Below are 12,577 nucleotides of genomic sequence, written 5' to 3'. Positions count from 1 at the left end.
ATGCGGTGCCCTCAGAGCAAGGGGGTATCTCTCTTGGCGCCTGCCAGGCAGCTCAAGAGGCATCTTCACAGAATGAAATGGCCGGTGGGCACACTTCCCTTCAAGACATGTGTGACCATCCGCTAGATCAGCCTCCCAAAAATTCACCCTTCAGGACACTGTTTATACACCCAAAAATCTGGGTTGGGGATAGATGTTAGATGAGGCAGCCGGCCTCCTGCCACCCCCACCAGCAAATCAAAACAAATCCTTGCAGTTTGAAATTTTGCACTGATATGCTCCCCGCTGTCCTCATTTCTATGGGCGGGGATTCCCCCCCCCCCTTCGCATGCAGAAGCATTTTGGTATGGAGCTTTGTGACACACTGCAGCTCACAAAAAAGGCCTTCCTCGGATCATGTCCCCAAGAGCGAACGGCGAGTCTCCTTGCAAAATAAACCAGTTGCGAAATAAAACCATCCAACCCACTGAGGTGCCACCAGACTCTTGCCACTGTTTTGACGGACCCAGACTCACACAACCACCTGCCCTGGAATTTGTTCCCCGTAGATATCCTACCGCCCCCTCCCCAAAAAACATGTTTTTTTGTTGTGTCCTGCTTGTGAAACACCCTCCCCCCCCAATATGGCTCCTTCACCCACCCCCTCCCCTCTTTTCATTGAGCCCCAGCTATGAGACCTGTTTTTTATTTCTAAGGACCTTCAGGGTGCAAGTGACCCTGTTCATAAAGGTTTGCATTGCTAATTGTTTTCGGTTTCAGTTACGGCTGCTTTAAATTATGGCTTTAAATTTGTTTGTGTGCTGTTGAATGCAGTTAGCAGCTCTGAACTCCTCTTACATTCTGTTATCTGTTAAAATAACTTTGTGCATCATGTGGGAATCAGGAATGTGGTCTTGCTATTCAAATGCTGAGCACGGCCAGTTGAGGCCAGCTACTAATTTATCCCGTTGGCTTCGTTCTTGCTTCCCACATTCTTAGAGTATGCAGTTGGGCTCACTCACTCGAGTCATATTCTGAAGCTAGGATTGCTCTGCTGCCTCCCAGGGCTCCGAATTGCATTGGGCTGGGGTCAGGGTTGACTCTGATCTGAACTTTGTGTGTTCCTCAGCTGGGGGGGGGGGGGAATGCAGTTCCAACAGCCATGAATGGAGCCGGGACAGAATGGGAATAAACTGTAGCCATGTTGGGCCATTGGGCAGAAGTCCCCTGGTGCCATTCGCACCAAGGGGGAATCCTTCTGTCTGTCTTCTGCCCAAAGGGCAAGGTGGCTCCGAATGGGATGTGGTTACTGGCCACACCGTCGCTGCCCGAGGACAAGCCAGGCGCAGGCAGGCAGCTGACCCTCCCAGCTAGTAGCGCCTGTCTTTTGTCAGGGCAGCTATTTCCAGAGAGTGACTCACTCCTTCCGCCCCTCTCGCTTCTCAGGCCGTTGGCCCTAGGCCTACATGGGACAGAGCATCAAGGACGGACATCTCCACCTCTCCCCCCTTTCCCCCCCAGGGTCCACAAACCGAGAAAGACGTTTGCTCCCAGATCCATCATTCCCCAGCAACTCTGATTTCTAAAATTCCGCTTTTTTATTCTTCTGCATATGAGAAGCTCCCATTTATGGGATGGTCCTGGGCTGGCGAGGGATTTTGCAAGCCATCGGTATCACCTAAGCCATGGGTAGGCAAACTAAGGCCCAGGGGTTGGATCCAGCCCAATCGCCTTCTCAATCCGGCCTGCAGATGGTCCGGGAATCAGCGTGTTTTTACATGAGTAGAATGTGTCCTTTTATTTAAAATGCATCTCTGGGTTATTTGTGGGGCCTGCCTGCTGTTTTTACATGAGTAGAATGTGCGCTTTTATTTCAAATGCACCTCTGGGTTATTTGTGGGGCATAGGAATTCGTTCATTTTGCCCCCAAAAATATAGTCCGGCCCCCCCAAGGTCTGAGAGACAGTGGACCGGCCCCCTGCTGAAAAAGTTTACTGACCCCTGACCGAAGCGGTCAGGAAAAAAGCAAGATCCACTGGCTTAATTGAAAGTAAGTTCCACTGTGTTCCATAGGGTAACAGGGTCTAGGATTGCAGCTTTTATTTTCCTTTCCCCCCCCCCCCAAATATGCCCCAGAACAACCCTGCCATGGGAAGTGAGGCTCGCGTGTTGATGACTGGGGTGGTGAAGTTTTTGCAATAGGGGAGAATCCCGCCCCCCCATCCCATTCGCTTTAAATGGTGTGGCTGTGGCCCTGGCCTCCCTCACCCCACTGCCTCTTATTATTGAGGAATCAAAAAGGATTTCCCCATTTGGTCCTTTTTAACAGCTTCAAATATCTCAGGAACAGGAAGAAGAAAGACTTTGTATTTCATGCCAATTTGGATGGTTTCTGCTTGAATGTTGAGATCGTACAACCATTTCAATTGGGAAACTATTTAATAGAGATTATTTTTTATTAAAACCTTTGAATGTGTTTTAAATGTGTTATAGGAATTCTAAAGTCTCATACATATATAAACCATATGTTCATAAGGTATATAAACCACGTGTCTGAAATAGTACAGGAGAGCAACCCTGATACCATTTTGACTCTCAAATTGACCTCAGATATTCTTCCCATTGTCTCTTTGCTCACAACTCCTGTTTTTAGGGCATATTTGTGTATGAATAGGGTGAGCCTGTGACCTGGATTCAGGAACTAAGTTTCAGTTACAGATAGGTAGCCGTGTTGGTCTGCCATAGTCAAAACAAAAAAAAAATTCCTTCCAGTAGCACCTTAAAGACCAACTAAGTCAGGAACTAAGTATTTAGCATCTCAAAAAGAATAGCCAGGATACCCAGGTCAAGCAATCAGTAACCATTATCAGGTATCTTGACAGATAGGTTTTCTGCTGTTGACCGCCCCCTGTGTTGTATTTCTGCTGGGGACCACCTCTTTCTGTGATGTATGTATGATGTTTGGAGGGGGGGTCTTGAGCGACAGGGGAGGCAATTTCAAAAGTCTATATAAGACCTTGCACACCACTGTCCTGGGTGCCTCTCTCCCTCACTGCATGGGAGGAGTGAGGACTCTGTTGCAACAGTTTAATAAAGATAAGGCTTACTAGCTAAAATAATAATAATAATAATAATAATAATAATAATAATAATAAGAAGAAGCACCCCCTTTACTTGGGATTTCCCAGCAACTGGACCTCGAAGGCATGATGCTTGAAGGCAGAACATTAATAATAATAATAATAATAATAATAATAATAATAATAATAATAATAATTTATTTATACCCCTCCCATCTGGCTGGGCCTCCCCAGCCACTCTGGGCGGCTTCCATAGAAACCAAAAATACACTAAAATATCACACTTTAAAAACTTCCCTGAACAGGGCTGCCTTAAGATGTCTTCTGAATGTCAGGTAGTTGTTTATCACTTTGACATCTGCTGGAAGGGCGTTCCTCAGGGTGGGTGCCACTCCCGAGAAGGCCCTCTGCCTGGTTCCCTGTAGCTTTGCTTCTCGCAATGAGGGAACCGCCAGAAGGTCCTCGGCACTGAACCTCAGTGTCCGGGCAGAACGATGGGGGTGGAGACGCTCCTTCAGGTATACTGGACCAAGGCCGTTTAGGGCTTTAAAGGTCAGCACCAGCACTTTGAATTGTGCTCGGAAACGTACTGGGAGCGTACTTACGTACTGATATGATGCCTAGGAGTTGCTAGAACAGAGGAAGCTCCTTTGTCCTTTTGCCATGCATGGGGTCCACCAAGCCAACAATGGACTTTAATAATCTTGCATAATATGACATCCTATGCATGGCCAAAGTTTGGTATCCCGCCCCCATGGAACTTCTCAATTCTGGGTTTTCTTATTTTGTACCTGCTCAATGCCCTGTGCAGTGGAACTGCCTGCACTGCCCTGAATCCTTCGCTGATCTAGCTCAGCGGTGTCTGCACTGACTGGCAGCGGGACTCTCTCCCAGCCTTGCCTGGAGATGCTGCCAGGGACTGAACCTGGGGCCTTCTGCATGCCCAGCAGGTGTCCTGCCGTTGAGCTACTACAGCCCTTTCCCACCACGGATTTTCTAACCCCCTTTTAAAGCCATCCACGTTGGTGACCGTCGCTACTTCCTGTGGCGGTGAGTTCCACCGTTCAGTCCTGCTTTCTCTTATCTGTCCTGAATCTCCCAACTTTCAGCTTCACTGGATGACCACGAGTTCTAGCGTTATGAGAGAGGGAGGAAAAACTACTCCCTATCAAGCTTTCCCCATGCCATGCATAATTTTGTAGTCTTCTAGCATTTCCCTTTTTCACTCACCTTTTCCTTAAACTACAAAACCCCCGAATGCTACAGCAATATCCTCTTTGAGGTGAAGCAACCGGAACTGTACCCCAGGATTCCCACACATGCAGAGACGAACGTGATGACTCCCCTTCCCTTTGGGGAAAAAAATTCTCTGGAAAGAAACAGTCGCCCACAAGAGAAAAAGCAGATGTCACACCAGCTACCGGTATCCCCAATAATTTATAACAAACCAAAGGCAATCTATTATATACAAAGGAGGGGGACTGGTGAGCCCAACCCCTTCGCTCACCTTCCGAAACCAACCAACCAACCCCCCACCTCACCCCCAGGCCGTCCCCCAGTTGCTATGGGGCGATGGGGGATGCTCAGATTTTGATTTCAGTCCGGAAGGTCTGTTGGACGTGCTCGATGTGCTTGCCGGGGCGCTTTTGAGCCTTGATGGTCAGAGAGCCGTCTCCGCCCAGGGCAGAAGTGACGGAAGTGGGGTCCACATCCTCAGGCAGCTGGCATTTGTGGGTGAAGGTGTTCACGATGGTCCCATCCGCTGCCAGCTGAGCGGGGCAAAGAGAGAGGAGTCAGCGGGGGCCTGGACTGGGGATGTTTAGTCTGCCTCCCTTTTCCCTCTGAGGATGGGTCAGCCTTTAGCACAGCAGGCCCTGCGGAACTCCCTGCCACAGGAATCCTCACTGCTGTCTTTTAGATGTCTCCCCAAAAAAGTGTTACTGCTCAGGCAGGACTTTGTCACTGTGATTTCTACCAACCAGTATTTATTGATGCTTTCATTTATTTTATTGTGATTTTTTTTTGGTGGTGTATACCACCTTCCTGCATTTCTGTGGAATCATAGAGTTGGAAGGGACCCAAGGGTCATCTAGTCCAACCCCCTGCAATGCAGGAATCTCGGCTAAAGCATCCATGAGCTGCCTATAAATAGTTCAATCCATCTGCCTATAAATAGTTCAGTCAATCGGTTTAGGGCCGTGACCACAGAGAAGGGTTGCAGTGGTGTTTAGGGGAGGGCAAGGAGTCTCCCCAGTGGGGGATGGGGTGGGCTCTAGAGCATGGGCAGAGGGCAGGGGATGCAGCCTCCGTGCAGAAGCTCAGTCAATCTGGACCTGGAAAGGGGACACTGAGTGGTATTCATTGCTAGCCTTACTCAGAGTAAGCCCATTGACATTAAGGGATGTGACTAACTGAAGTTCAGGAGTTTCATTGCTCAACTCCCCCCCCCCAAGAATCCTGGAAACTGTAGTTTGTTAAGGGTGATCTGTATTGGGTGTTCTCGTGGTTCTTTGCAGGAAAGTCATGTGTTTTTAAAGGCATGACGTATACGCAGCCTGGCTGGAGTCTGTCCACTTTTCAGCTCTTGCTATGCTGTGATCCTTGTGGTATGTGGGTGTCCCTGATAGAAACCACACCTCCCTGCCTCAGTTGCCTGGTCTGTACAATGGGGCCAACTCATCCTCACTTCCCAACAGCCTCACTTCCCAACTCCAAGCTCTCCAAGTTGCCCCTTCTCCCGTCAGCCCCCCTTGGGAACGCAAACCAGAACAGGTGTACCCATTTCCTGGCCCGCAAAGCTCATGCCTTCCTCCCAAAATCCCTCCAGGATTTTCAAGGCAGCCAGAGAGCCAGGAAGATGGTTCAGTGCTTCTGTCACCATGCCTACTGTCTGGAACATTGCGTTCCCACCCCGGAGGAGTGGCAGGAGGAGAGAGCACTGTGTCCCCAGCAAAGGCAGAGAGGATTTGTCACTGGGGAAGGATGCCAGGCAGACAGGGAGAGAAAGTCCAGGAGGCGCCCCCCCCAACTCCCTGGCAGCATTCTGGATGCCCTTTCTTATGCCAGCAACATCCAGCACCTCTGCAAAAAGGGCACTGCTTAACCCCATCTCATTTCAGGCTGAAAGCACTTTTCAAGCACTTTCCCAAGAATTGTGTGAACCATAGTTTGCCCCTCAGGTTTCCGATTGGCCACTGTGAGAGCAGGATGCTGAATGTATCTTGCAGTACCCTCTTAATTCCCAACTACAGTTCCCTTAATCCTTTGGGGGAAGCTATGCTCTTTAAAAAAGGGAAGCGGGTGGCACTGTGGGTTAAACCACAGAGCCTAGGACTTGCTGATTAGAAGGTCGGCGGTTGGAATCCCCGTGACGGGGTGAGCTCCCGTTGCTCGGTCCCGGCTCCTGCCAACCTAGCAGTTCGAAAGCACCTCAAAGTGCAAGTAGATAAATAGGTACCGCTCCGGCGGGAAGGTAAACGGTGTTTCCGTGCGCTGCTCTGGTTTGCCAGAAGCAGCTTAGTCATGCTGGCCACATGACCCAGAAGCTGTACACCAGCTCCCTTGGCCAATAAAGTGAGATGAGCCCAGAGTCGCCCACGACTGGACCTAATGGTCAGGGGTCCCTTTACCTTTACCTATGCACATTAAAGTTACGGTGTTTTCCCCAGCCCCACACTCAGAGGTACTTTGGGAATAGATTTTGTCCTAAGAAGGCAGAACGGTTGGTCTGGAGGAGAGCTGGGCACCCCTGTGGTCCACCCTTCCTTCCCCAGATCCTTTGGACTACAGTTCCCATCAGCCCCAGCACCACACCTCTGTGGCTCATGGAAGTTGTAGTCCAGAGCTCCCTTAAAAGCTATTTCCCGCTGGATCTAAGAGGAGGAGGAGGACTCGGAGGGGCCTCTCACCTTCTCTGCGTGGACTTCAATCTGGTTTTTCGAAGTGGTGATGATGATGTCTTCGGGGGAGAAGTCGCTGACGTCCACTGCAAACTGGTACGTGTCCCCTAAGGTCTTGATGTTCCCCATCCCTCCAGCACGGCCCGCTGTGAAAAAGAGGGACAAGGTCGACGTGAACCCCAGATCCCTCAACACAAGGATCTGTTCTCTGGGCCACGGAAGGGTTCAGAGCATCGGCCCAAAACTGGAAGCAAGAAGAATTACCGATGAAAGAAGAATGGAGGTTGAAATTGATGGGCTATGCAAAATTAGATAAACTAACAGGAAGGATTCAAAACCTTCGGGACCAGAGATTCTCAGAAGACTGGAGTAAATTTACGGATTATTTGAAAAGTAATTGTGACAAACAGATTACGTTAGTAGGTTTGCAAGAAGTTTTGTACGGCGAATTATTTGAAATATTGCAAAAAAGATAATGAGGAGAATTATTAGTTAAAGATAATTAAAGGTAATATGAAATTAAGAAATGTATAATAAGTGATAAGAACGGAAAACCATCAGAGGTGTTGACGGAAGTCCAAAAAAAAAAATATTGTGTAAGATTGAAGTTCTGTTGTATGAATGCTAATTAATATGTTAAAAACAAAAAAAAAGTGTGTATATATATATATAGTGAGAAAGCCGGTTTAGAGGATTCAGGACAGCGTAAATAAAACCCAGTGACAACAGTTAAACTGTGGAACTCCCTCCCGCAGGAAGCAGCAATGCTGAACAATTTGGATGGCTTTAAAAGAGAATTGGACAAATTCTGGAGGACAACAAAGTGAATCCTGTTTACCGTCCACATTGGCAATGCTCTACACTCACAGAGGTTGAGATGCTCTGGTTTCCCATGGGGTGGGGGCTTCTGGCCAGCCGCTGTGGGAACAGGAGGCTGGGCTACATTGGTGGGGTCCCTTTGGCCTGATTCACTACACTACACTGACCAGGTCCAGAGTGCCAGATACTATCACACCTCCTTGGGCCACAGAAAAGAGCCCCAGAGTGGAGCATCAGTAAGAAAATCAGCAGATGTCTGCCCCAGCTGCCCTCCCTCCCCCATCATTGTTTCAGGCCTGTTCCCGTCTGAAGAAGGGAAGGGCAGTGGTTGCTCAGTGGTTAGAGCATATGCTTTGCCTGCAGAACGCCCCAGGTTCAGTTTCCCACGACGGCATCTCCAAGCAGGGCTGGGAAGGAGTCGATACTGAGCAGGATGGAACAGTGGCTGGACTCAGATGAATGCAGCTTTCTGTGGTCCCAGATCCAATGTACAGCCAAATGACCTCTGCCTGAGACCTTGGGCAGCGCCTCAGAGGTGGAGGAAGGAGGAAGCAGTAGTCTGAGAGACTTCATATGGTAGCTCCTTCTGTCCTAGGGAGCCACGTCCAACCTGAAGGTCCAATTGGGTTAAGGATGGAATGATCTGCATCTTTGGATTTTTCCAGTTTATCATTTACCCCTTTGGAAGTTCAGTGCTCCACATTAGTTTGCAGATTCTTTTATAAATAAAGTCACTGTAGAAAATCGCCAGCATTTTAGTGCTGAATCTCCTAATATATTTTGGGTTGGCTCTGTTGCCGTTCAAGGCGTGAGAATGTGGGAGCAAATTTGCCTTAGAAGCCACATCCACCTTCAGATCACCACTTTTAACAGTCTTGGCTTCCCTCCCAAAGAATCCCAGGAAACGTAGTTTACCCACCACAGCGCTGCCCTCAACAAACTACAGTTCCCAGGCTGCATTGAGGGAAGCCATGCACTTTAAAGGTATGGTGTGGACAGAATCACACCCAGGCACACAAACACACACGCCCCGTTCCCACAGCCGCCTTGCCTGAGAAGCCCATTGGCTCGCTGCGTGGCCTCAGGAAGCCCCCAAAATTGTCGCCGAATATACCGTGCGCCTTCTCCATGGCGGTGAGCCTTGCTTGAGGAAAGAGCTGTACCCCCAACAGTGGCTTCGACCTCTCCGAAGGGGCTTATCCGGGAGAAAGAAAAGGAGGCGCCGTAATTCAAGCTGCCCAAGGAGTCTGGAGGCACCCAAGTTGGGTGGGCGAGGAGAGAGCAATTCCCTTCCCTGTTCAGCCCTTTCTGCTCTGCTCTGAGTCACTCTTGGGTGCTCGTGAGGTATTCAGCCACAGCTGAAGCGCATATAAAGGCGCTCCGAGCCTCTGGGCCGACTTCCAGGCCTCTTGTCAAAGTCTCTAAATTTAGGCACTCTAGCATCATCACTCCCTCCGACCATCCCGCTGGAAAGTTTCCCCGGTGGGACACGGGCTCCAAACAAACAAGGTGGGGGAGCGTCATGACTAGCATTCCTGCCGGCCTGGATAATAACAGCTCCCCCCCCCCCGCAATTAGCCCTGCCTTCCAAAAAAAGGCGCATGAGTGAGCATATGAGCCTGGCAAGGGATTGGGGTGGGGCGGGGAGGGTGAGTTTGTGTGACAGGAGGCAACAAAAGCAGATCCTAAAAGGACGATTCTCTGAGCTGGAGCAGAGAGAACCACTGGGATCTGGGCTGGCAGATCAAGACCTTGGGGACAGGACGTCCGGAGAGCCCCACAGACGGCCGACCACAAAATCATGTAATTGTAGAGATAAAAGGGGACCCGCAAGGGTCATCTAGTTCAACTCCCTGCAGTGCAGGAATCTCAGCTAAAGAATCCCTGACAGATGGCCACCCAACCTCTGCCTTAAAATTTCCAAGGAAGGAGAGTTCAGCACCTCCCAAGGGTGTCGAACAGCTCTTGCTGTCAGAAATGTCTTCCTTATGTTTAGTCGGAATCTCCTTTATCATCTTGGTCACCCTCCTCTGCACACCTTTTAGTTTGTCAATATCCTTTTTAAATGGTGGTCTCCAGAAATGGGCACAGTAGATCTGGGTCTGGCCCACTGAAATCGATCAATTCCTTGTCATATCCTAGCTCGGTCATGGGAGTCACTGACGGGAGTGTCGCTGGTCATTCCTGGAGTTGGCAAGGCTCACTTGACGATTATGAGAAACGTCAGCCCCGCTGATGGAACTCTCTGCCACTGGAGATTCAGCAGGAGGGTGCCTTCTGTGCCAATGTTTAAATTCCTCCTATTCCGTCAGGTAAGAAGACATCCTTCCAAAATGGTTCGTTGATGTCCTTTTTTAAACTTTTTAATATGGTTTATATTTTTACTGCTGTAAACTGCTTTGATAGATAGATATATATTTACGATACAGCAATATACAAATATTTTAATAAATAAATAAAGGACCACCGCCGGTTCCAGCAGCCTGCCTTGACATTGGCCAACCAGATGTCTCTTCCTAAATGGGGCCCTGAGCGCAACAATTCTCCCTTTCTGCTGTTCCCTGCAACATTCATAAACATTTACTGGCTCCACTTAAGGCATAGTCATTGCAACTAGCAGCCCTTTTCCTCCCTCTAAACCACTTTAAAAGCCATGTAAATTTTGTTGTTGTTTTTTTAAATAATATTTATTAAAGTTTTAAAGCTTACAAAAAGAAAAAGTAAAAACACCATACTAAACAAAAACAAAACAACACATCACGATAACGGGGAAAAAAGAAAAAGACGAAAACAGAAAAATAAAATCCATTAAAAAACACAGCAAGTCTTCCCATAACCTATCTTTCATTAGCTTGTTTCCTTGACCTCCTCACACCTCCCTTTTTTGTATTCTAGTTCGGTTAGCTATTTCAGCAAATCCTTCCCATCTTTTCCCATTTTTGTCCTGTAATTTATCTTAATATTAATGTAACTTTACTTTCCCTCCTTTCACCAATTAACAGTCTGTTTTTTCCTAATCCTTTATAACATTTCTGCTAAAACCACATAACTTCATTCCAACATCCTTCTAACATTCATTAATTTTACAATGTTTCTGTAAATAGTCTTTAAATTTCTTCCAATCTTCCTCCACCGACTCTTCTCCCTGGTCTCGGATTCTGCCTGTCATTTCCGCCAGTTCCATGTAGTCCATCACCTTCATCTGCCATTCTTCCCGGGTGGGTAGATCTTGTGTCTTCCAGTACTTTGCAATAAGTATTCTTGCTGCTGTTGTAGCTTACATAAAGAAAATTCTATCCTTCTTTGCCACCAATTGGCCGACCATGCCCAGGAGAAAGGCCTCTGGTTTCTTCAGAAAGGTATATTTAAATACCTTTTTCATTTCATTATAGATCATCTCCCAGAAAGTCTTAATCCTTGGGCATGTCCACCAAAGGTGAAAGAATGTACCTTCAGTCTCTTTGCATTTCCAACATTTATTATCGGGCAAATGATAAATTTTTGCAAGCTTGACTGGTGTCATGTACCACCTGTAGATCATTTTCATTATATTCTCTCTTAAGGCATTACATGCCGTGAACTTCATACCTGTGGTCCATAACTGTTCCCAGTCAGCCATCATAATGTTATGTCCAACATCTTGTGCCCATTTAATCATAGCAGATTTCACCGTTTCATCCTGAGTGTTCCATTTCAGCAGCAAGTTATACATTCTTGACAAGTTCTTAATTTTGGGATCTAGCAGTTCTGTTTCCAATTTTGATTTTTCCACCTGGAAGCCAATTTTTTTGTCCAAATTATATGCCTCCATTATCTGGTAATAATGAAGCCAATCTCGCACTCTATTTTTTAGTTTTTCAAAACTCTGCAGTTTTAATCTGTCTCCCTCTTGTTCCAAATAAAAGCCATGTAAATTTTGTGCCTGCTGCTTTTGCTTGACTTGGTGGAAGCACAAAGATGAAAAATGTATAATATTATATATACCATAGTCAGCGCTGTCTTAAGCATATGCAGCACCGGGGTGCAAAGATCCACCCGGTGGCCCCCCCCCCCCGTTTCGTAGACCAAGGCGTACAGGAGGACGGAGTCGGCTGACCTCAGTGTCTTGCTGGTTCGGTCGCCCCTGAACTTGTGGCGCAGAGCCACTCACAGCAGAAGAACCCGTTGCGGCGCTCTGACCGATGGGCCAGCTCTTCCCCGGACTCAACTCTCAGGCCCCGGACTCTCAGCCTGGTGCCCCTGAGAGCATCTCGCTTTACTGGCCGAGGGAGCCGGCGTACAGCTTCCGGGTCATGTGGTCAGCATGACTAAGCCGCTTCTGGCGAACCAGAGCAGCGCACGGAAACGCCGTTTACCTTCCCGCCGGAGCTGTATCCATTTATCTACTTGCACTTTGACGTGTTTTCGAACTGCTAGGTTGGCAGGAGCTGGGACCAAGCAACGGGAGCTCACCCCGTTGCGGGGATTCGAACCACCGACCTTCTGATCAGCAAGCCCAAGAGGCTCAGTGGTTTAGACCACAGCATCACCCACATCCCTCAGTAAGGGGGGAGGGACAGCTAAATCAAGCATGACCTCCTTCAAACAAGCCCAAAGGAAACCTGTTTGATTTGCATCTTGCGTCCTGAAAGAAGCTATTTCCAAACAGTTGCGAGGCTCAGGCTGGACTCCAACAGGGGAAGCGGCAATGCGCAAAGCCTCACCTGTACAACTCCTGCCTGCTTTGCAGCCCTGGGGGACGGGGATGAAAGGGGACGCCGTAAGCATTGGGGGAGGCAGTGCCTGACACCCCCCCTTGCA

General features: G+C 48.4%; 3 protein-coding genes across 5 annotated transcripts in view; 1 reads left to right on the top strand and 2 right to left on the bottom strand.

The window, feature by feature from the left end:
* Positions 1–12,577, bottom strand: part of FAM131C (family with sequence similarity 131 member C) — a 76,721-nt gene that overhangs the window by 25,346 nt on the left and 38,798 nt on the right. The window lies entirely within an intron of this gene.
* Positions 4,478–9,138, bottom strand: HSPB7 (heat shock protein family B (small) member 7). The gene is made up of 3 exons (XM_081923176.1): positions 8,829–9,138; positions 6,968–7,104; positions 4,478–4,828 (listed from the first exon to the last, which is right to left on the bottom strand). The coding sequence occupies exons 1-3, from the start codon at positions 8,905–8,907 to the stop codon at positions 4,643–4,645; spliced, it is 402 nt and encodes a 133-aa protein (XP_081779302.1). The 5' UTR covers positions 8,908–9,138; the 3' UTR covers positions 4,478–4,642.
* The window catches only part of CLCNKB (chloride voltage-gated channel Kb), a 31,315-nt gene continuing 28,119 nt past the window's right edge, over positions 9,382–12,577 (top strand). The window contains exons 1-2 of one of the 3 annotated variants that reach the window (XM_081923136.1): positions 9,382–9,580; positions 10,090–10,113. In XM_081923136.1, the coding sequence (XP_081779262.1) occupies positions 9,391–9,580; positions 10,090–10,113 (214 nt within the window). In that variant the 5' untranslated portion in view covers positions 9,382–9,390. Of the gene's footprint in view, positions 10,114–12,577 lie in introns of all 3 variants that reach the window. The other 2 variants (XM_081923137.1, XM_081923138.1) reach the window with 2 other exon arrangements.

The sequence above is a fragment of the Podarcis melisellensis genome (assembly GCF_964234715.1).
Source record: "Podarcis melisellensis genome assembly, chromosome: 8".
In the NCBI taxonomy this organism is placed as follows: Eukaryota; Metazoa; Chordata; class Lepidosauria; order Squamata; family Lacertidae; genus Podarcis; species Podarcis melisellensis.
This window is presented reverse-complemented; position numbering and strand designations above follow the sequence as displayed.

Excerpts from the sequence above, each read along its gene's own strand:
- HSPB7 (XM_081923176.1), bottom strand. The coding sequence starts at position 8,907 with ATGGAGAAGGCGCACGGTATATTCGGCGACAATTTTGGGGGCTTCCTG. Across the intron at positions 7,105-8,828 it reads CGAGCCAATGGGCTTCTCAG|CGGGCCGTGCTGGAGGGATG; the intron begins GCAAGGCGGCTG and ends TCTTTTTCACAG. Across the intron at positions 4,829-6,967 it reads TTGAAGTCCACGCAGAGAAG|CTGGCAGCGGATGGGACCAT; the intron begins GTGAGAGGCCCC and ends TGCCCCGCTCAG.